Here is a 25,519-nt window from a genome sequence, read left to right as displayed (position 1 = left end):
CATGGAGTACAATAATATTGCATCCCATTTCTGGTGTCCCCTGCCGTAGCCGGTACTTGATTATTACTAAAACCATCATGAAACTAAATACAGCACCTACCCTTTCAAGGCTTTACTCACATAAATACAGAAAATCTTACCGAGTTATTTCTGTAGGTATAAGAGTCTTTGACTCAGACTACATAAAGGAAAATATTCATATAGGGTTTCCATATCCCAAAGATACCATCTTACCATTAAGATCTTAAGATCTCCTTAAATTCAAGATCATGTAGACTAGCTTGTAGTTGAAATTAGAGCTTTGATGATCTTTCCTCATTGTATACACCGATGCACCAACACTAATGCAAATGTTCATAAACCAACTAAATTCTCTATTTATCTTAATTAGTTTGTAAAAAGAACATGTTTACTGCTTAAACTGTATTTAACCATGCTGTTACCAGCAGCACATATTACTTTGAAGCAGATTAGAGGTACATGCCAAGCTCGCATCATCCATATTTAGTGTGGACTGTGTATTTGCGTAGCAGCGGTGGTCCTATCAGTCCGAGGAATTATCTGATATATCCTAAGATAGCCATGGATACCAAGTGTTGAAAAGAATTAATTCGTAACATCATTCCTTAGCAGCAAATAAAGAATACTTATTTTGTTCAGTTTCAAAGGAATTGAAGAGGTGTTTTATAACTTTACATGTAGGAAATGAAATTAGTTTCCAGTTTCTTACAATGTCATAAAACCTCTTCTTAAGATCAAAATTTAGGGAAAAGCATAAACCAAATTGCCATTAGTAATAACATCAGTGAAGTATGAAATGATTAAATGCTGTTGAAAATTTAACAAGGTAGGATATAAAGACATATGAAATTGCTTGATCATTTACAGACTCTATTCAAAGGAATTGTAATCAAGAATGAATTATTTCTCCTGAAAGATAGTAAGAATTACAATTTTAAGTGTATGACATAAGCCAAAAACCCAGCCAGACATCAGGACTGGTAGCTTCAAATATTACCAGCCCAAAGATGGATCCTGACCAGAACAGACAATACAAAGAAAATACTTCAATTTTTAATGATTAATTTAACCATTCAGCACCTAGGCCAAAAAATGCGGCCACCATGACGTCAAGAGTCCCCAGACAGTGCTTGGTTTACTGCAATACAAAGGCCTGAGTTCGATTCCCCACATGGGTACAATGTGTGCATCCCATTTCTGGTGTCCCTGCCATGATATTGCTGGAATATTGCTAAAACCATCATGAAACTAAACTCACTTACACTCACTAAGACTTACTCACATAAATACAGAAAATCTACTGGTTATTTCCGTAGGTATAAGAGTCTTTGACTCAGACTACATAAAGGAAAATACTCATATGTTGTTTTTTTCATATCCCAAAGATACCATCTTACCATTAAGATCACTTAGATCTCCTTAAATTCAAGATCATGTAGACTAGCTTGTAGTTAGTCGACTTTGATGTCTCCCTCATTACAGCATACACAAATGCACCAACACTAGCCAAATGTTCAACAACAAATTCTCTATTTATCTTAATTAGTTTGTAAAAGAACATGTTTACTGCCCAAGCTGTATTTAACCATGCTGTTACCAGCAGCTACATAATTCCCCAAAGCTGATTATAGTACATACCAAGCTCATCATCCTGTTTAGTGTGGACTGTGTATTCGTGCTCAGCGGTGGTCCTATCCAGTCCGAGGAATTATCTGATATATCCTAAGATAACCATGGATACCAAGTGTTGAAAATTAATTCGTCTTCATTCCTTAGCAGCAAATAAAGAATACTTGTTTTGTTCAGTTTCAAAAGATTGAAGAGGTGTTTATAACTTTACATGTAGGAAATGAAATTAGTTTCCAGTTTCTTACAATGTCATAAAACCTCTTCTTAAGATCAAAATTTGGGGAAAACGCAAAGCCAAATTGCCATTGGTAATAACATCAGTGAAGTACAAATGATTAAATGCTGTTGAAAATTTAACTTAAGTAGGATATAAGGCAATATGAGGTAGCAGTCATTTAAAGACTCTAACAGAATGAAGTATTTCTTCCTGAAAATAGTCGAGTACAATTTTAAGTGTATGACATAAGTCAAAAACCCAGCCAGACATCAGGGCTGGTAGCTTCAAAATGTTACCAGCCCAAAATGGATCTGACCAGAACAGACAATCCAAAGAAAATACTTCAATTTTTAATGATTAATTTAACCCATTCAGCACCACAGGCCGAATAATCGGCCATGACGTCAAGAATCCCCAGACAGTGCTTGAGTTTGCAATACAATAGTTCAGTGTTCAAACAGTATAGACGAGTTATTGTCAAATCTAAATGTAACGCTCAATTGGAAAAATAGATTTTAAGATATGGTGAATTTACTCAGCTGTGTGGAACGTGTTATCAAAAATGTTTACCAGACCATTGGGCTGGCTAGCTGCAAATTTAGACCGTCCATCAGAAATTTAGCCTGTCTCAGCTGGTCGGATGGGCCTTATTTCATAAACTGACAGTTCATGCCATGTGATTATTTGGGGAATTTCTTTATATATGTGCTAGTGTACACTTCAGGGCGGTGGAGTAGCCTAGTGGTTTATGTGTTTGCTTGTCATGCCAAAGACCCGGGTTCAATTCCCCATATGGGCACAATGAGTGAAGCCCATTTCTGGTGTCCCCCGCTGTGATACTGCTGAAATATTGCTAAAAGTGACGTTAAAAAAAACCTCACTCGCTCACTGTACACTTCACCTCTTATCTTACACGCGATTACCTCACAAATTGAACTGTCACCAGTACATTCACAATAAAACAAAGTTAATTTTGCATTTAAAATTTAAAATGTAAACTGCATTTCCCTGGATGTTTTGTTATTTTCCAGTAGAAATAAATCTGGGGCAAAAAATAATTTGTATGTAAATGTAAGATATATTTGAAATATGATTCAGTTTGGAATAAGATACATTCATTGTCCATCAGTGGATGTGGGTTGGTGTTCCCTCTCTGTTAGTTTTACATCAACCATGTTCCCCTCGTGACCAGTGAACAACTTATGATGTCCCCTTGAAGATGGTTGAACAACTTATATGTATACTGAGGGAGACAAATAAGGGAACACCACTTCACCACAGTGTTTCTTTGTTATTCTCAGATGCTCACCCACAGTACAATACAAGGCTGTGAAGAAACCTGGAAATAAATGAACAAACATGTGTGCCTTCACATGTTGCCTTATTTGTTTTCTTCCGTATATATAGGCAGGCATGTACATGCAAACATCGTTAACACACTTATACAAACTTTTGCACACTTGCTCCTCTTTATATTACCCCTACAAGTGTCCCATGTATCAAGCCCTTGTCCCCATGGGGCACAGCCTTTGCATGGCTTGAGTATCCTCCACACCTTGTTTCTAGAAATAGGAGGGAGGGCCAAAAACTTGTGTTGTGTTGTAACAATGTGTAATGGATTACAGCTCAAGATGTTTGTCAACATGGTGGCCAGGTTGTACAAAGGGGACTGTGATGGTTTCACAGGAACATGATGAGAGGTCCATTTTGTCAACATATTACTAATACTTCCTGTTTAGGTGGTGGCAGGCATGTCTTAGCAGGCTAGATTAGCTTCCGTAGACTGAGTGATCACTTTCTGCTACAACTTTTGACAAGCTCGTCAGGCAAGGCCTGGGCTTACCATTGAAGCAAACCGCTACAGGTGGTCATTGATTTTGGCCTGGGGCATTGGAGGTTGGTTAATTGATAGTTTAACTGATGCAAATCATTGATAGGAACTCTTGATCATAAATCAAATGATGATTGTCAGTCTTATTGCTCATATAATCTATTCATGCTGTTTCTATATCAATCTATTTGTTCAAGGACAGTAATCAAGCCATGGTTTTACCTTTCTGTGATGTTTATTGACTGGAACAGAAACAATGTAATGAATAAGAGCAAGTGACTGACTAAATGTTGTAGATGCTGCAGTCGATGATATTCCCACCATGGTATGGAAACCAGTCAATGTCACCATGGGTAACTGTCCACTGTATCGGGTCACGATGACATGCAGTCAGCCAGGTCACCATGCCTCCTGGTCAACTAGCAGAACTTACTGTAGGACAGTTCTAACCTCCATGGGTGGCGGTGGGGTAGCCTAATTGTTAAAGCGTCTGCTCGTCTCACTGAAGACCCCGGGATTGATGTCCCACATAGGTAAAATGTGTGAAGCCCATTTCTGGTGTTCCTCGCCACAATATTGCTGGAATATTGCTAAAAGCGGCGTAAAACAATACTCACTCACTCACTCTAACCTCCATGGGGTTTGTCACCCTTTTGTGTCCCTTCGTAGATCGGTAGATTATAACAGGGCTAATAACAGGTAATTCACCATATGAAGTATTGATAGATAGATTTTCATGGAAAAGTGGAGGTCACAGTGGATGCTAAGACAGTTGATTGCTGCCCGGCACTTGTAGATGAAAGCTGTTTAGATGGGTGTTGATCATTAACATTCATACAGCAGCAAGGATCACTGGACGTTCAAGTTTAATACCAGTCCCTTCTACGAGTTCTTACTTACAATATTGACCGCTGGTATCGGTTGTTGCTGATACTATTGACCAGTTTTGTGTCTAGTCAAGGCATTAAAGACAGACAGCTTGTTAACATTTTCATGTTAGTCCCTTTGGTGACATTGGTATGAGATTGTATTATTAACAATAACAGTTGACAATAGATACAGTTATAGATCAGTTATTGTACCCCGGGGCAATGCGGAACTGGGAACTACGTATTCAGCAGCATCTGTACATACGTCCCGATTCTTGTTAACGCGGTATCACATGAACTGTTGTACCCAATGTTAACAATAGATACAGGTTCTGAAATCAGTTATGAGGCAGTGGTCTAAGCATTCACTTGTCAGTCACAAGATCCGGGATAGATTCCCCACATAGGTACAAGGTGTGAAACCCATTTCAGGTGTCCCCTGCCGTGATATTGCTGGAACATTGCTAATGCTAAAAAACCATACTCATTCGTTCATTCATTGAAATCAGTTATGGGATTTGATTTGTTTCAACAAAAGCAATATTTTTGCATGGGTAGTCTCCACAGAGACCTCTAACTAGACATGTTCTGCTGTCCCTTCTTTGACACACACCCCACACAGAGGAAACCGTCCAGCCTACAGCATGTCCAGGCTTGTACATTACGCCAGTGTGAAGTAAAACGTTACCACTGAAGTCCACAACCTTTGTACCTTTAGATTGTGCTCTCACAATACCGTCATCCCACAAGGTCGCCCTCCCACATCAAGATGACAATCCTCACCTCAGTAATCATTGAAATTAACCCTCCAACACCTGTTTAGGCACTTGCAAAACCTGTGAAGGCCCGACCCCTACCTGCTGGTGTTTACTGGGTTAAAGATCAGCCCATCTGTAGTCAGTGTTACCGGTTTGTATGTCACAGAAAGTGCAAAAGATCAAGTGGAGGAGGGACTGAACCTACCCTAGGTACACTCAATAGTCAACTATGACGCAGCAGGATGTAACTGAAATATGTCTACCTAAAAATGTAACCAACTGTGGTATTCAGAAGATGGCATTCCACCCTTGTAATCACTCTTGTGCTAGAATTAGTGTGTGTGTGTGTGGGCGTGGGGTGAGGGTGGTGCATGTGTGTGTGTGGGGTGGGGGGTGGTGCATGTGTGTGTGGGCGTGGGGTGGGGGTGGTGCATGTGTGTGTGGGCGTGGGGTGGGGGTGGTGCATGTGTGTGTGGGCGTGGGGTGGGGGTGGTGCATGTGTGTGTGTGCACGCATGAGTTTCTAGCAATATTCCAGCAATATCATGGCAGGGGACACCAGAAATGGGCTTCACTCATTGTACCCATGTGGGGAATTGAACCCAAGTCTTCAGTGTGACGAACATACGCTTGAACCACTAGGCTACCCCACAGCTCCCATGCTAGTATTGAGAATTTAAAGAGTAACAAGATTGAAATATCATAGGAGTAAGCTTGAAGATACCAGGACACAAAATCAAACACTTTACATTGGTTACAAAACCAAAAGTATCTCTCTGACCCAGATAAGGCGAAAGTGCATTTGGAAACCTATGTTGTGTCTCACTTAGAAATAAAAATCTTGCAGATATCTCTCCTCTTAAGTATATAAGTAAATTTCTTAAGCCTTCATGAACAGGTTTGTTTGATGGCCTATCCACCTCAAGTGTGTTTAGGGGAAAATCGTTTGATAAAAAGTTGCTTGTCATGTAATATGAGCCATACCAGATTAAGAATGCATTTAAGTTTTGCTGATACTTCCCTAAGAGAGAGCAGCCAGTGTTTAGATCCCAGCTTCAAATGGGATAAATAGATTGTGTAGCCAATTAACATGGTTGACAACAAGATGAGCTCTGATACAATCATTTATTTTATGTTTCAATTTAATAGGTTTCCACCCAGTTTTAATTTACGTTCTCTTGCATTGGGGTAATTGCTCTACAAGTAATTCCCCGACATCAACGTCCTGGTGGCCATATTGTGCTGATGTTGTGTCAAGTAATTCCGCAAGATGTTTACTGTTTGTTGACAGCTCTCAGTCTTTGTTTACACTGGAGCTGTGTCTTCTGTTTGTCTCACTCCTGTTTCCTAAAGAAATAAACCGGGGGAACAATGTTTTAGATGTGTAATTCCTTTTACATTTGTATATTTTGTATGACGCTTTTTGCTCATCAGTACATGACATAGAGATTTCTATAAATTGATTGCTATTCATTTCTTATTTTAAGACTGCAAAACAAATTTGCCATGCAATCTGAATTTCCAAAATAATTTCATCTGGTGGAAAGGATATTTTTGCAGCAACTTGAAAGAAAAGCCTGTTAAAGTACAGGGCAATTTTTGTATTTACCCAAGAAGGTCAGCCCTGTTATATTACCTGGGTCACTTAATTTTAGGTGGATCCTAAAGTTGGGAATATTTTTGATTAAATCTGCAGCTAGACAAAGTTTGCACATTATTTATTAGGTTTATTTACTAGACAAGAAAGAATGGAAACAAACAAGCCCTATTTGTCAAACACAAGACTTCTTATCCCTTCTTTTTGTCCAAGCTTTAAATGTTGTTTACAGGAGTAACAAAGGAACCTAAAAATAATGTCTTTGCAATACCTGGCCCTTTGGTCGTGTATGTTAAAGAAAAAGTTGTTTATTTGGTCAGCGGATACATAATTTTAGAAAACAATCCAACATTTTTACACAATTAGATAAGGATGATCCTTGTTCCTTAGTTATGAAATATGTCGGCCTAAGCATGTCAGTATAATTACTGGAGTCAACAACAGTCAACAAGAGGTGTTATTACACAAATACTCCTGCACCTTGAGCTGTCTTTAGACCTTTATATTAAGGAGAAATATGTTGACTTCACAAGCCAAGTCTAATACAAGAATCATATTTATAAGGCAAAGTTTAAGGCAAAGGGTTAAATATTGAGAGGGGACAAGTCACTATCAGGATTAACTTAACTGTTAACTTCAAAATGGTTGGACAGAAGGAACAGTAGCCTTGCTCCAAGGTTGTACTGAATGCTAAGCCCATGGATGTTTAGTAATTCTATCCTTTAAAGAGGCAAGTCTAGATAAGTGGACAGTAAGGACGCCAGTCTGTTTTTTATATTTTTTTAGGAATTTTCATTTAAAACTATTAATTATTACCTTAGAGACTTATGCTAACATCTGATAACTGACTTAAAATATTTTATAGCACAAAGTGTGCTATGAAGTAAATACATCTCTTACAAGGCAAGAAATTGTGTTTGCTATCAAGAATGATATTATGAAACTATTGTCTTACACTCTAGTTACAGACCATGAACAGTATTGGTTTCCCATCGTCCCAGCACTACCTATAATGCAAACACTCTACAGCAAGTCTAGATATCCTCTGAATCACCCATCTTCCTGGGGCTCCATTTCAATTTCTATTTGTTTCTCCCAGAATGTTACATCTTTAGAGACTTAGTGTTAGTCTACAACTTACCATGTGCCTGGTGGCTTGTGTATATTTCTATACCTGCAGTGAATAACTCTGAATTGATGTAAATCAGCCATGTCATTAACAGAGGAAGACTGCTTTCAGCCTTGAAAAATCAATACACATTGAGATTGACAGATGGTCTTAACAGCAGTGACATAGTTGCGTTTTTTAACACAGTAGTATTCAAAACAGGTAAAGGTTTGTCACTTGTAGACCATTCAGAGAGTTGCCTCCCCTGATATATTGACGGCCATGTGTGTGATGTGTTTGAATGGAATGTATAGCATGTTGGATGAGGTTCAAGTCCTGACTGATTCTCTCCTACACATTAAATGCTTTCCATACACACCTACACCATTTCCCTGTATGTAACTCAGTTCAGCATCTTCCTGTTTCCTGACACTGAGAAATAATAACTGGCAAGTAGATATGAAAACTTCTTTCCTCATATTATGAATGATAACCTCACTGCAGGTGATAGTGATACTAAATTCCACTAAGCCATTTTAATGTCCCTATTCACTTTGACAATCGAGGGATCACAAGAACTGTGTTTATTCCTGAATAAGTTGTGAATTTGTATTTGATATTATCGATATTTTAGCATAAAGTTTGTATATGTATATAATGCTCTACAAGCAGGAAGTCATTCTGGCACCCCTGCCCTTCCTGTAAGGTTGAATCATGTCAGTATTGTCAAGTGCAGTGGAGGAAATCAAGTATGGAAACATATTATCATGATTATTTGTATGATGAGATTGTAAGGTATACTACGAACTGAGACTTGTGTGTTTGTTTACTGCTCTTGTAGTCTCAGTTAGTTAGTCATTCCACCTTATACATGATATATGTGGAGACTATGTGTTAGACTACAAGTCATGATTTATTTCAAGCAGCAATAATTTGTAGCATGAGGTGTTTAAAATGACCTGTTTATTTCCCATCTCACATAAATCTGCCCGTATATTTAATAATTTTACTGGTGGTGGTACGATTAATTGAAATTATCGAAAATTGAGTGCAGTGACTAAACAACCAACTATCAATCCTATTTTCTCATAATCAGACACAAACAATTTGGGAACACTTGTTTGCATTAACAATATTTTTCACAAGGTGGTTTGTCTGTGTCATTACTTATAGGCTCCAGGACATTTATGATGCTAACATACTGGTCCCCCTTATAGGCTGCAGGACATTTATGATGCTAACAGGTCCCCCTTATACAGGACATTTTTTGATGGAACATACTAGTCCCCTTATTAGGACATTTATGATGCTAACATACTGGTCCCCTTATAGGCTCCAGGACATTTATGATGCTAACATACTGGTCCCCCTTATAGGCTCCAGGACATTTATGATGCTAACATACTGGTCCCCCTTATAGGCTCCAGGACATTTATGATGCTAACATACTAGTCCCCCTTATAGGCTCCAGGACATTTATGATGCTAACATACTGAGTCCCCTTATAGGCTCCAGGACATTTATGATGCTAACATACTGGTCCCCCTTATAGGCTCCAAGACATTTATGATGCTAACATACTGGTCCCCCTTATAGGCTCCAGGACATTTATGATGCTAACATACTGGTCCCCTTATAGGCTCCAGGGCTCCCCTTATAGGCTCCAGGACATTTATGATGCTAACATACTGGTCCCCTTATAGGCTCCAGGACATTTATGATGCTAACATACTAACATAGTCCCCTTATAGGCTCCAGGACATTTATGATGCTAACATACTGGTCCCCTTATAGGCTCCAGGACATTTATGATGCTAACATACTGGTCCCCTTATAGGCTCCAGGACATTTATGATGCTAACATACTGGTCCCCTTATAGGCTCCAGGACATTTATGATGCTAACATACTGGTCCCCTTATAGGCTCCAGGACATTTATGATGCTAACATACTGGTCCCCCCCTTATAGGCTCCAGGACATTTATGATGCTAACATACTGGTCCCCCTTATAGGCTCCAGGACATTTATGATGCTAACATACTGGTCCCCCTTATAGGCTCCAGGACATTTATGATGCTAACATACTGGTCCCCCTTATAGGCTCCAGGACATTTATGATGCTAACATACTGGTCCCCCTTATAGGCTCCAGGACACTGGTTTATCCATGCTAACATACTGGTCCCCTTATAGGCTCAGGACAGGACATTTACTGATGCTAACATACTGGTCCCCTTATACTAGTCCCCTTATAGGCTCCAGGACATTTATGATGCTAACATACTAGTCCCCCTTATAGGCTCCAGGACATTTATGATGCTAACATACTGGTCCCCCTTATAGGCTCCAGGACATTTATGATGCTAACATACTGGTCCCCCTTATAGGCTCCAGGACATTTATGATGCTAACATACTGGTCCCCCTTATAGGCTCCAGACATTTATGATGCTAACATACTGATGCTAACATACATTTATGATGTAACATACCCCTTATAGGCTCCAGGACATTTATGATGCTAACATACTGGTCCCCCTTTAATACTGGTCCCCTTATAGGCTCCAGGACAATTTGCTAAAATGAATTTTGTGCAATTTGCAAAAATACCAAAGAACTCCAAGACGTTTTTCTTTGCTTTTGTGTGCATTATCAAACATAACATGAAAATTTGATAAATGACGCTAACCAATTATTTTTGATGATTGATAGGTTGTAATGAACCAATCATCAATTATGAGATTTTAATCAATTCCCAACACTAATGAATCCACTGTGAGACGAATATATCACAAATACTGCCTGACAAATACAAATATTGTTTAACAAATAAAGTAACAAATCAGCAGTGGACGTATTGTTTACTATATTTTGTGAAACAATAACAAAATACATTTTTGACATGTTTCACCATGGTGACAATGTTAATGTATCGCGACACTGACCACACTGCTGTCAAATTAAGTATATAAACGTGTTCACTGTTATCTTGACTGGCATGGATATATGCCATTTAGCATATCACGTTTTAATAAATAACACTCAAATGCAAGTAAATTGCGCGGATGAATCGTAGCAGCCCTAATTTTTACCATAAAGCGGAAAGGTGTGTTTGTGTTTTTGTATGTATCAAAAGACAGGGGCGGGTACCCCTCAACCAGAACTTTTCATTTTTTTTAAACCTACAATCCATGACCCCCTTACAATGTCCTCAGTAAACCATACAAAGAACACAATATCTTTTAAATCATCCAAAAATAAAAGACATTTTTAACTGAGGCTTATTATAGACACAAAATATGCAAATGAGCTGCAACATGAAGTCTGTAAACTGTCAAGTGTGAGTTTCTCTTGCTGTGTGAAACATTTTGATGTTTAGACATTTGTTCATCCACAGGTAAGTGAGATGAAGTCCAGTTGTTCCCAGTTAATCCCTCTGTGGTCAGCCCCAGGGTTAGCTGATCCGCTCCAGTTAAGGAAGGGCTCACAGGAGTCCCAGCTTGTAAGACCGGTATACAGGGGTAGGTTGTACTTTTGAAGAGGTTGGGGAAGAATGATTGCAAAATGGCAAAATTCACACGCTAAATATAGGATATTCAAACAACAATCTAACAACAACTGGTTACCTTTACCCTTCCAGTGAGAATTCTTGGATCAACTTGCAAACGTGATCTCAACGTAACCATCTTCAAACTTATTCTGGTTGTTCGAGATGTAAAATTGCAGAACATATTGCATTTCTTATGGATTACCATTTTTCAATGGATATGTCTACTTTGGAGCAGATGATTTTTTGGACCAGTGAAAGTAAAAATTAACATCAAAACCTGCAAACTAGAATCTGGCCATTCAGATGACACTTTGGGCCAAAATAACATCATGTTAAGTTAAATCTGTTATTTGATTTGTTATTAAACAATCCATACCAGCAAAAAGTAACATAGAAGTTTAGATTAAGGTTATTATCAGTTATGAGTGTCACTTGCAAGTATCTATATAGATTATAGATAAAAATGCTCTCTTATCAATTTTATATGTTCAGCCACTCCTTAGATCTGTAAGTAGCACATAAACACATTCATCTTCCACACATTCACACTTCATTCACAGCTGAAGATGCAGGTCCTTTTTGAGATCATAACATGAAAGCAGGTTCATTGATATTGAAAAAAAGAAAAACAGAAAAATTAGTTGCTGATTATGATATTCAAGTGAACGATAAAATCCTAATTGACGCTATACTTCAGGCACCAACAGGAAGACTTACGACCATGTCTGACTGAAATACTAGTGAAGGCTGCTAAGCCTCTTTGGTTCATTCAACTGTTATCCTTATGAGTCATCCGTCACTTGGACTGACAAATTATGCAGAAAATAGCCGGCAAATCAGCTGCTTTTGTATATTGAGACAGCATATATTTTGCTGAATATGCTTGTTTTTTAGCCAACCTGTCATGTGAGCTAACCTGATTAGCTTCAGTCGTCAATTTTAAACATCATCTCAGAGTCCACTTCACCAGTCAAGTTGAAACTTCACATACTTGTTTCCACCAAAGGTGACACCAAAATTTGTTTAAATAGTTGAATCTGATTTTCACTGTGGTAGCCATGGCAGCCACATCAAAATGTTATTTATGGTAGTTTCATATTTAACTCGTTGTTTGAAACATACCTGTACCCTTTGGTTTCATCAAAGTGATAACAACTCGATGTTCCTGGCTTGCCTCAAACACTGTGATAGTGAAATTTGTTGTGACGGATCTTGATTCATCCTAAATAATATCCTTTGTTTGAAACATACCTGTACCCTTTGGTTTCATCAAAGTGATAACGCCTCGAGACTCGATGTTCCTGGCTTGCCTCAAACACTGTGATAGTGAAATTTGTTGTGACGGATCTTGATTCATCCTAAATAATATCCTTTGTTTGAAACATACCTGTACCCTTTGGTTTCATCAAAGTGATAACGACTCGATGTTCCTGGCTTGCCTCCTACACTGTGATAGGCAGGGTTTGAATCTGTAGAATCTTATGGTGTGGCCTGAAAGGACCTTGTTGCTTGTTCATGTGAGACAAATTTACCATCTGGTCAAAGCTAGTTGATAGGGATACTGTATGGTGATTGTAATCCAAGGGGCGTAAGGTAAACATACAGTATACTTGAATACAACCTGCTTCACAAAACCTGAGACATAACACTCCTCACTTGTTACTTTCTCACGGTGGCCATCTTTCTTATTTAAATACAGCTTTCTGTTCAGCAATCTATGTTAATATGGGATTTACATCACAATTTTTTGTGTGTGTGTGTTGCAGACATTGAGTGGCAAGGTTAGTGAAATGGTTCAGTGGTTGCTTCAGGAAGATTTATTGAATGTATATTTTCGTTATTCTTTCCAGTTCATTACATTTTGTTGTATAGTTTTTACATCTCTTAAGATGTTTCATAGTGTTAAAATGTTAATGGTATATTTTATGAGTTGTTCATCCAAGAACTGTCTTCCAAAAACATATTGTGTCTTATGTACTGTTCATTGCCATTTGGAAACCCATACTTTTTACATGAAAACATTTTAGAAGATGAACATATTTTCTTTATTACCCATAAACTTGAAAATAAATTTGGGCTCAAAATCACAGTGTTGGGTTTCAGATGTTAAATTTAGACTGTTGTCTTCAGAACTTGAAATAGTCCCTGTCAATTTCTATCGTATCTTCCCTCCCAACACCTACTGCCAGCCAAACTAGCAGTACTCTATCAGCTAAACATCTACATTTGTTAAACTATAATGGTACATGTGTTTCAGACCGCCTCCGTGGTGTAGTGGTTAGAGCGTCCGCGATCCCCGACCGCGTCATACCAAAAGACGTTAATATATGGTACTTGTTGGTCCCTGCCTGGCGCTCGGCATTAATGGGTACAACAAGGACTGGTCAGCACGGAGTCAATATAATGTGTCTGAGTGGGGTATTCATGCTTCACTGCGGCGTGGTATCTCAGTGGGCTAGCACTATAAAACCAGCTTAATTCTGGGCTAGTACAAGTAGCCACACATACACATACACACACATGCACGTCGTCATATGAGCGAAATATTCTCAAGCACGATTTTAAACCCAATTTCACCTCACCTCACGTTTTTCAAAGGGTTGGTGAGTGAGTATGTTTTACCCCACTTATATCAATTTCATAGCAAGGGACTCCAGAAATGGGCTGTTTCAAGCAAAATGCCCTCTGAGAATGATTGGAAAAGGCATTTTATTCTACAACAGGTGATGCAGTCTATGGTGACCATGATTGGTTGATTAAGAACGTAGGGTTAACCTGACTGAGCTGGTGAGAATGTTTCTAGAATACAATAGTCAACTGTTAATTGTAGGTGACATTGTGTTGGTCGATGGAGGCTGCAGTGTCAACCCACAGCATGTGGATCTGGCTGGCGAAACAGGGGTAAACACCATGTTGACCCAACAAACACACGATTGTTGGGGATTACTGTCGCCAGAGCCCTCGATGTACACAGATTACTGTGCTTGTCTTACTATGTTCTTAATGTAAGGAGCCCCACACTTCCATGCTTTGGGAAGTCAATCTTTGAGAGGAGGAATTTGTACCCAACTGTCTTGTGTCAGGGGCATTTCCTGGTCCCTGGTTCATCAACTGTTTACAGTGTTCACGAATAACGTCTGACCCTCTGACAAATCCGGCAGATTCGCCAACGGTCCAATAGAAGTCTACAACCCGCCGGTCCCAGTGTCTGACTGTATATTTGACACCTGAAACTTACAGGACCCAATGTCCTGTTACTTTGAAACACCATTCGTGAACACTGTGTTTACAGAAACATACATGCTACCTCATGATTCCAAATAGACATGGTCAAGAGGACATTTTGTTCTCCAAGACTGACATTTGGTGGCCATGATTATAATGACTGGTACGAGATTGCTCTGGTTTGGTCTCGTAGAACGGCTTTTTCATTGTTAATTTATCCTGAGTTGCATCATGAAGGAAGGTCCTTAAGTGTTATGGCTATTAAATATTTCCCAATTATGTCGTAATTCTATGGCATGAATTGTTACTTAATGCTTATGTCATTTAACACTAGTTCAGAGATTTAAGGCTTTAGAGTTTCACAGATTCTGATTGGTTTGAAAACAATCAATTACGATGACATTCATGGCAAATCAAAACAAAAATTAAACTCACTCATTCAATTTATTTATTATCAAGGCCAAACCATTTAAGGTTATTTAATTTTAGTCTATAATGAATGAACCAGAACAAACATAATTTACCCTGGTCATTCATGCAAATATTAAAGTATTTTGCAATTCAGATCATACAAATTATCAACAAAATGTCTGTATATTACAATAAGTCTTGAAATGTTTTCCAAAAGGTCTAGCACTGTTGAAACATACTTGTAATGCATAGATGCTTCAATTTAAGACAAGCATACCAAAATCAAACACCATGTTAGCAACACATCAGCATTTTTGTAAACTTCAACATGTAGGAAAGACAAACATAAACATGAAAAATGCTGATATGGCTTGAGTGAAAATGTGTTTTTATGTTCATTATATACAAACAAAATAAAGTTTGAAGGAAGTAATTTTTTCAAGAATCAAGATTTCACTGCACATGGGTGCACATTACAATGAATTAGAAAATGTCTGAAAGCAAAACGTTCATCCCATACAGCATACCTGACTGTCTGTGCATGTCTACACAAACAACGTATATCTACAAAATACAAAAAAATATCAAACACAAAGAATTTGTTCAATGTGTTTCAACATCAGCTCTCTTGCCAAGAAGCACATTTACACATAAAAATGATTAAGCTTCTTAACTTCATGCAGCATGTTGCAAGCAAAAATGTTGTTTGTTGATCCAAGCTCTGAACATGCTCTTAGGCAGTAAAAAGAGAATTAAAAATATATTTGAAAGCAAGAATTTTTACCTCAGCTCAAAAAATGCTATGCCAGTATGATCATGCTGTTTGGTATGAATTTGGCATGTGTGTAACTTGGAATTGGTGACAAAGCTTGTGCAGGACAAATGGGAGATTCTCAAGTTGTTGGTGCATCCAAGAAGGTAGTTGTGCTAGTGCATGATGTTGCCGGGAATTCCAGATTGGGGTAAATATTGCTGTTTGCGGGAACAATCGATCTGTCTATGGTTGTGTCCTCACCCATTCCTCACGTCCCAGACCAGCCCCTCGTATACACACGGATCAAGGTGTTTAAGTCGCAATTAGATTCATCTTCTTACAAGTGTATGTGTGTGCCGTAGTCTTGAATGTCAGTTGCTTACTTACTTTAGAAATCGGGGATCAATTTCGTCCTCCTTCGTCCAGGTGTTGAATGTATTTGTGGATCTTTCCACGCCTAGCATCTGTCGCCTGTATTTGTCATTACATAACGATATTGGACAAGTCAGTCACGCGATGCTGGCTGTGGAGAGTTTACACAGGATACTACGTAACCTGTTTGACTACTGCAGTTTGGTTTCACTCACAAGGGACAGTAATGGTTGTTACAAGGCATGTAATTCTTTGTAACAGGTATTTTGCCAATATTTGTTTGAGAGACCAAAAAAGTATGTTGACCTTACGGGACTAGTCTGAAAGCTGCATTGTAGAAGTTGGCCACACATGGGCGGTTATCAGACTATCCTACATGGTCACTGCCGAAAGCTCCAGTCTTTTTGAAAGTCATAGTCGGCTGCTATACCCTTGATAATCCAGGCTATCAGCCTAGCCTCGTTGACAATCACATTGTGATACTGTAAATATGTCAAAACCAGTTGGCATTGAATGGTATTTATAGAGAAGTGTGTTGACGGTTTTCATTGATCTGTGAGTCTACTTACTGTGCTTGTGTTTGGGAAAAGCTATTCTACCATACAAGGAAATGACACGTCTGCTTCTGTCCCGAGCATTTTGACTATCGACTATACATATATGGAGTGTTCCAGATTGTGGTGACAAAGATTACTCATATATTGGATTTATCATCTTATTGAACATGTTTCAACACTCTGGACGACTTTTGTAGACATTTTGTGACTTCATTCATGCTGGATTCTGTGTTTTCGCCAGACGTGTTGAGCCTGGATGCCAGTGATTATGTGTATTACTCCAGCGCATATTGCCTACTAAATTCCACAGTAGGCGTAGTCCTCTGATGGGCCAGTGTACTCTTATCTCTGAGGTGTGATATCTTGAATGGATCTTGGGTAACAGCATTATATCAAGGAATTTATGCAGACGCCTGTCAACTAGCAGAATGTATAATGAAGATCATGTTTGTAACAGATTAGAATCTATCTTTAGATGTTAACTAAAAACTCCTCCTGTGGTATCGTCCCCACTTATGATAACATGAAAGGACTGGATAAGGTGATATTAAAAAAAAACTGGGTATATTTGTTTTCAACGGAAGTGTACATATAGTTGTAAGTGAACTGGATCAAGATAAACAAGAATTGAGCAATATTCATCCACATAGAGTCGATGTTAGGAGAGGCTGCATAACCACCCTGAGTAATCAGTGGTGAGAGTTCTACACCGGCTGACCTGAGAGCTCAGGCTGCCTGCTGTATCACAGTACGGAGAAGTATGGAAGCTGTGAGAAGAGGGGCAGCACATCCTCAGATTGACACTGATTGATCTAAGGCACATACCTGTAGGTGCAGTCATTGCCCACGGTCACAGCATCTAGGAAGTCAGTGACAGTCTCACACCACTTCTGCCTCAAGGCAATTGGCGTCTGCTCCACCCCCAGTCAGCTGGACCGTCTGCTACCCAGCACACATATTTACTGGCTACCTATGTTTGTGTTGCTTCTCTGACAGCATTAACTGTGTGTGTGGTTTTCTCATACTCTGCGACTGTATCTCCCATGTCAACATGGTATAACGTGGGGTGTTCTGAGAGGAATATTCAAGTGTGTGGCATCGAACGGCTGGAAACTGTGTAACCAAGCAGCATAACCTATGTAACCTTCAGTCATGTTTTGTTGTCTGGGAGCTAAGAAAAGAAACTACTCGCCTGAAAATGGCGCTGTTTCGGATAGCCCTAATCCAAGCGTTGGTGATAAGTCTCTTAGAAATGGAAGTGTATCTATTTCAGCTCCTATCCCTTTCGTGGACGAAGACGTCAACACCGAGGATCACGTGTATGTGAACAGTTCCATTGATGAACTGACTCAGCTGTGTGCCAAGCAGGCCCGAGACAACAACAACTATCAGGTGAATACTGCATGTACTGACACAGATAAGACTGACGGTCAACTGGCACATGGTGGTGCCTCAGAAACAGGAACAGAAGAATCAGTAACCGAGGAACTAAGGGAAGCACAGCAACAAGTTGTCCTAGCATTAGCCGAGGCTGACAACATGTCACAGGACCTGCTAATGAATGCTGTCTCTCGACTGGAGAATGTTGCCACAAGGTTAGAGAACTTGGCTCGATCTCAACCAGCCAGTCAAACTTCCTCTTCAGCAGGGGATTCTGGTAAGTACCAACATGGTGGCCACCAAAATGGGGACCATCTCAAATTTAGATATGTGATTTTTGTGATCAACAAGTTTATATCATAAATACAAGTGTATTGTTGATGAAACCATTCTGTAAAAAGTCTGATTTTTTAACAGAATAACAGAATGAACAAATATTATTTAAAACTGAGAGAATTCATTTGTTAATGTTTTTATGTTGTCTAATATTCATGCTGCCTTCAGCAATATTACTGAATAAGGTCAACTATATTGATTCCATCACAGGTGTTTCGTTGATTCAATGGGTCTGTTTTGAAAATATATTTTAACACAGTTGCCACATTCACATGACAAATAAGGAACGAACATTCATATCATTCATCAATTTCATGTTCATTCAGCCTTGATACAATTATAAGCATTGAAACTTTCAGCTGGGATTGGACGATTGTAATTTTGATCTGTACCGTGAGAAAACCAATAATATGGATGTATGGCCATTTCATTAAAATATAGCGCTGCATTTATATGGTATGAATTTGTTTGTAATTAAATGCCAAAAACATTAAAACTAATTCATTATGATGATGATTTGGGGAGCAGGAAGAAGAGAGGAAGGTTGTTATTATTATATCGTTACAAAAACTCACACAATCTACATTAATGATATACTTAGTGATATATGTATATCATAAAGACCCTCCCTTGGGTGATGGAGGCTATTGCCTTGGGCTCTGATTACAGTGGTGATGTAATCCAGGATTGTATCTCAGTACCACTGCTGTGCATGTGTGATACCTGGAGAGAGTGTGTTTGGTCTGCCAGCACTTCTCAAACACCATGGTATGCCGGCAAGAGTGATGTACTGTATTTGCTGTATTAAGTGCTCTGCTCCTATATATGACCCACTCTGCCTGCTGTATGCACGAGTTTAGTTTTATACCACTTTTAGCAATATTCCAGCAATATCACGAGGGGAGACACCAGAAATGGGCTTCACACATTGTACCCCGGTCTTCAGCGTTATGAGCAAACGATTAAACAACTAGGTTACCCCATTCCCCTCTGACACCAGTATATAAGGAATCTTTGTTTGCACCCATTACAAAGGGCGAAAATGTTCAGCCTACTTTCTCTTGTGCATATTAGACACTATTTACAGAATACAGCAGCATAGAGGGGCATAATGACCTTGTATGTATTATCACAAAATATTTGTTGTTTACTTTAGAACCAACTTTGGTCACTCAGTGTGTGAAGCCAATTTCTGTTGTCCATGTCGTAATATTGCTTGAATTTGCTTGAAGTAACATGAAATCCTAATTCAATCAACCATAGATATTTTAGGTAGGAACGTGGATGATGACAGACCAAAGATTATTATCTGGAGGAGTCTGAGATTTTGACCCCCAATATCAGTACATCCTGGCTAACAATCCAGTCCAAATCTGGTCAATATCTTTCCAGGTCTGCCGTGTGTCTGTTAACAGCAAGCCATGGTAAACTCTGATTGAGACGTGTTGATTTCCAATCAATGATGTATCATGTTTTCTATAATTGACTACTGCAGACTGTGACCAACATCCAATTGATTGCAGAATGATATGCCAGCAGTGAAACAGTTGATAAAGATAAACACCCACAAAATGTTACTAATTAACTGTTTGAATGTTGTAATGGACCTTTTTTAAGTAAAAAGCTTATCACACCATGGTAACAGATGATTTTCATCCATTTTCGGCTATCATTGTCATCAGGTTTGTCATATCCAATCAGATGTCTTATTTACTTGGTCTAACTCATTGCCCTGCTGTCTGAGGTGCTGCAATTTACACTGCAGAGTTGTGTCCCTTGGGAATGCCAGAAACCGAGGACTGAATCCTGGTTTGGCTTGATTGTGTTTGGATATTTGGCAGCACCTTATATATGCTGGTGGGCATTCCCTGAGATGGAAAATGTCTGAGACTTGGAGTCTCTGTGGTCATCCTACTGACATGCCATGATATAACTGGAATACTATTCAAAGCAGCATCAAACCCAACTCACTCACTCTTATTTGTTACAAGATGTAGTGAAGTAATGTCATCTATAATGCCCTCTTGAAATATATGGGGCGATTGGGTAGCCTTATGGTTAAAGCGTTTGCCCGCCACACCGATGACCTGGGTTCAATTCCCCAGATGGGTACAATGTGTGAAGCCCATTTCTGGTGTCCCTCGCCATGATAAAACTAAACTCAGTCAGTCAGTGGAATATTGCTAAAAGTGGTGTAAAACCCAACTCACTCATTCACTCTTGAAATATAGGATTATCTTCTTTGTTTGTGTAAACCTGTAATTCAGTCCTGAGTGTATAATAAACATAACAAAACATTCAATTAAAATCAGAGGAAAGCCCATTACAGGTCTCATCAGAACAATTTGTGTGCTTCAACCAACTAGTGAAATTACCAACAAGAAGTCAACATTGTCTTTGGTCCTGTCTTACACTGTGAAGACTTGAGCCCATTAGGCATGCCAGAATTCTATGATTTAGGGTTTGATGTCTGATAATGATTTCTGGTGTGTCAGCTCATGGATTTTACAAAACCGGTAACCATCTGACGTCTGCATCACTTCAGACTTTCCTCCCAAGTTAACCTGCATACTGTGATATGAATAAGGTACTGTTCGAAGTGGGAATTATCTGAACTGAGACACTCGGTCATTACATCTGTCTCATGTGTCCGCTGTTCTTGTTTCAGAGGCTGCACCTTTCGTTGTTGCCTTTGATGCAATCACGAGTGGCCCATTTGCAAAGTATGTGTCACTCAGTTCATCTATAGGGGGTGATGTCAAGACTCAGGTGTGTATACAGATTGTTTATGTTAACGTTATGGAATAATGAGATTAACTCCCCTCTTGAATATTCTTGCATCGATTGTGTTCCAGGAGACACTGGAAAGTCTCTACTGCTACTCAACATATGACCAAAATTCCAAATAAGCATGTAGGAATGACCCATCAGATCCACTTTCATTCCTCTAAGTACATGAGATCCACTTTCACTGCCAAATAAGTATATGAGATCCCACTTTCAATGCCCAATTAATATATGAGATCCCACTTTCACTCCCCAATACGTATATCAGATCCCACTATCACTCCCCAATAAATATATGAGATCCCACTTTCATGCCCCAATAAATATATGAGATCCCACTTTCACTGCCCAATAAATGTATGAGATCCCACTTTCCACTTTCACTCCCAAATACATTATATCAGATCCCACTTTCACTCCCCAATAAATATATGAGATCCCACTTTCACTCCCCAATAATATATGAGATCCCACTTTCACTCCCCAATAAATATATGAGATCCCACTTTCACTCCCCAATAAATATATGAGATCCCACTTTCACTCCCCAATACATATATGAGATCCCACTTTCACTCCCCAATAAATATATGAGATCCACTTTCACTCCCCAATAAATATATGAGATCCCACTTTCACTCCCCAAAATATATGAGATCCCACTTTCACTCCCCAATACAATATATGAGATCCCACTTTCACTCCCCAAACAAATATATGAGATCCCACTTTCACTCCCCAATACAATATATGAGATCCCACTTTCACTCCCCAATAAATATATGAGATCCCACTTTCACTCCCCAATAAATATATGAGATCCCACTTTCACTCCCCAATAAATATATGAGATCCCACTTTCACTCCCCAATACGTATATGAGATCCCACTTTCACTCCCCAATAAGTATATGAGATCCACTTTCACTCCCCAATAATATATGAGATCCCACTTTCACTCCCAAATAAGTATATGAGATCCCACTTTCACTCCCCAATACGTATATGAGATCCCACTTTCACTCCCCAATAAGTATATGAGATCCCACTTTCACTTCATGAGATCCCACTTTCACTCCCCATGAGATCCCACTTTCACTCCCCAGTAAGTACATGAGATCCCACTTTCACTCCCAATATTATATGAGATCCCACTTTCACTCCCCCAATGCATGTATATGAGATCCCACTTTCACTCCCAATAAGTACATGAGATCCCACTTTCACTCCCACAAGTATACATGAGATCCCACTTTCACTCCCCAATAAGTATATGAGATCCACTTTCACTCCCAAGTAAGTATATGAGATCCCACTTTCACTCCCCAATAAGTACATGAGATCCCACTTTCACTCCCCAATAAGTACATGAGATCCCACTTTCACTCCCCAATAAGTATATGAGATCCCACTTTCACTCCCAATAAGTATATGAGATCCCACTTTCACTCCCAATAAGTATATGAGATCCCACTTTCACTCCCCAGTAAGTACATGAGATCCCACTTTCACTCCCCAATACGTATATGAGATCCCACTTTCACTCCCCAATAAGTATATGAGATCCCACTTTCACTCCCCAATAAGTATATGAGATCCCACTTTCACTCCCCCAAGATCCACTTTCACTCCCCAATAAGTATATGAGATCCCACTTTCACTCCCCAATAAGTATATACATGAGATCCCACTTTCACTCCCCAATAAGTATATGAGATCCCACTTTCACTCCCCAAGTAAAGTATATGAGATCCCACTTTCCTCCCAAGTAAGTATATGAGATCCCACTTTCACTCCCCAGTAAGTATATGAGCACTTTCACTCCCAATAAGTACATGAGATCCCACTTTCACTCCCCAGTAAGTATATGAGATCCCACTTTCACTCCCCTCAGTAAGTACAGATACATGAGATCCCACTTTCACTATGAGATCCCTTTCAAGTAAGTATATGAGATCCCACTTTCACTCCCCAATAAGTACATGAGATCCCACTTTCACTCCCCAAGTATGAGATCCCACTTTCACATGAGATCCCACTTTCACTCCCCAGTAAGTATATGAGATCCCACTTTCACTCCCAGTAAGTACATGAGATCCCACTTTCACTCCCCAGTAAGTATATGAGATCCCACTTTCACTCCCCAAGTAAGTACATGAGATCCACTTTCACTCCCCAGTAAGTACATGAGATCCCACTTTCACTCCCCAGTAAGTACATGAGATCCCACTTTCACTCCCCAGTAAGTACATGAGATCCCACTTTCACTCCCCAGTAAGTACATGAGATCCCACTTTCACTCCCCAAGTAAGTACATGAGATCCCACTTTCACTCCCAAGTAAGTACATGAGATCCCACTTTCACTCCCCAGTAAGTACATGAGATCCCACTTTCACTCCCCAGTAAGTATATGAGATCCCACTTTCACTCCCCAGTAAGTATATGAGATCCCACTTTCACTCCCCAAGTAAGTACATGAGATCCCACTTTCACTCCCCAAGTACATGAGATCCCACTTTCACTCCCAAGTAAGTAAGTATATGAGATCCCACTTTCACTCCCCAGTAAGTACATGAGATCCCACTTTCACTCCCCAGTAAGTACATGAGATCCACTTTCACTCCCCAAGTAAGTACATGAGATCCCACTTTCACTCCCAAGTAAGTACATGAGATCCCACTTTCACTCCCCTAAGTAAGTATATGAGATCCCACTTTCACTCCCAAGTAAGTACATGAGATCCCACTTTCACTCCCCAGTAGTATATGAGATCCCACTTTCACTCCCCAGTAAGTATATGAGATCCCACTTTCACTCCCCAGTAAGTATATGAGATCCACTTTCACTCCCCAATAAGTATATGAGATCCACTTTCACTCCCCAATAAGTATATGAGATCCACTTTCACTGCCCAATACGCATATGATATCCCACTTGTCACTCCACAAGTATTTGAGATCTCAATTTCACTGCCCAGTTAATATATGAGATCCCAATTTCCATTCTAAACAAGAACATGAGATCCTACTTTCACTCCCGAAGATTCAGAACATCCTGCGAGTGAAACATACACTTCATTTATTACTTTCAGTTAAATGTTCATGAATGACAATTAGATCACCACTTGACTGATAACAGCATTAATTTGGATCAGACAAGCAAGTGAAATCAAATATCAAACCATACAACCTGTACAGGCCTGCCTTTCACTTTGCATTGATTTTACTAGATGGGGACTGGCCATGCGACATGTAGATTATGCAAGTAAGGTTAAATTATTTTACAGGTTGTTAATATACCTTGTTACAGAGTTACCCCTCTTGATTTTGCAGAGTGATCTGGTCCAGGCTGCTTTCCAAGCACAGAGACAGTTCCTTGTTGTCGCGTCACAGAGCAAGCAGCCAGCCCAGGTTAGTGCTGGAGCATATTTACCTTTGTTGCAGATGTTATTTAGTTGACAGGAGCTCAGTCCATAAAGATCACATGCTTGACTAACACTCCATCTCCTGTGTCTGCTGTGTAATGAACACAAGACTGGTTCCCTGTCACTACACGAAGTGAATCCTAACAAATAGCCTCAGACAGCAATGCAACCTGCAGTACTCACATATGTTACTAGTTTACTGACTGAAGTAATGGTGTTATAACTGGTTTCTGCCAAAACAGTACCCCAAGTAAAATCATTCAGACATGTATTGACAAAAGCCCAGTCAGTAATAAACACATACGTTTTTCTGTGTAAACTTCAGAGACAACTATAGACAGATGCCCAGTCTGTTATAACATATGTTGTTTCCCTCACAACTAATGTTACTTCTATAGACAGATACTCAGTCTGTAACATGTTCAACTGTAATTGTGAGATTGCTTTCACGTAAATAGCTGTTTCAAATTTCCATATGACTTACTCAAGGCTTTTCTCTTCATCATGACTGATGAAATCTTCTCTTCTTGAGCTGTAAAGACAGGCCTCAGAGGTCAGTGGTCAAGGTCACAATACTTAAAGCAGTGGTCACATATATTTATCAACAAGTTTCAAATAGGATGAGAATACATGATATGAACTTCATGATACTCAGAGCGTGAATGAATGTTGTTTGATACTGTTGCCTACAATAT

General features: G+C 39.3%; 1 protein-coding gene across 2 annotated transcripts in view; it reads left to right on the top strand.

Annotated features, from left to right (window-relative positions):
- Positions 1 to 25,519, top strand: part of LOC124270012 (adenylyl cyclase-associated protein 1-like) — a 102,729-nt gene that overhangs the window by 12,095 nt on the left and 65,115 nt on the right. Inside the window, exons 1-4 of one of the 2 annotated variants that reach the window (XM_046705038.1) lie at positions 3,740 to 3,763; positions 18,171 to 18,554; positions 21,282 to 21,382; positions 24,733 to 24,810. In XM_046705038.1, the coding sequence (XP_046560994.1) occupies positions 18,437 to 18,554; positions 21,282 to 21,382; positions 24,733 to 24,810 (297 nt within the window). In that variant the 5' untranslated portion in view covers positions 3,740 to 3,763; positions 18,171 to 18,436. Of the gene's footprint in view, positions 1 to 3,739; positions 3,764 to 18,170; positions 18,555 to 21,281; positions 21,383 to 24,732; positions 24,811 to 25,519 lie in introns of those variants that run through there. The other variant, XM_046705037.1, reaches the window with a different exon arrangement.

This window comes from Haliotis rubra, unplaced genomic scaffold (assembly GCF_003918875.1).
Source record: "Haliotis rubra isolate DU_JTF1 unplaced genomic scaffold, ASM391887v1 Scf149, whole genome shotgun sequence".
Taxonomy (NCBI): Eukaryota; Metazoa; Mollusca; class Gastropoda; order Lepetellida; family Haliotidae; genus Haliotis; species Haliotis rubra.
This window is presented reverse-complemented; position numbering and strand designations above follow the sequence as displayed.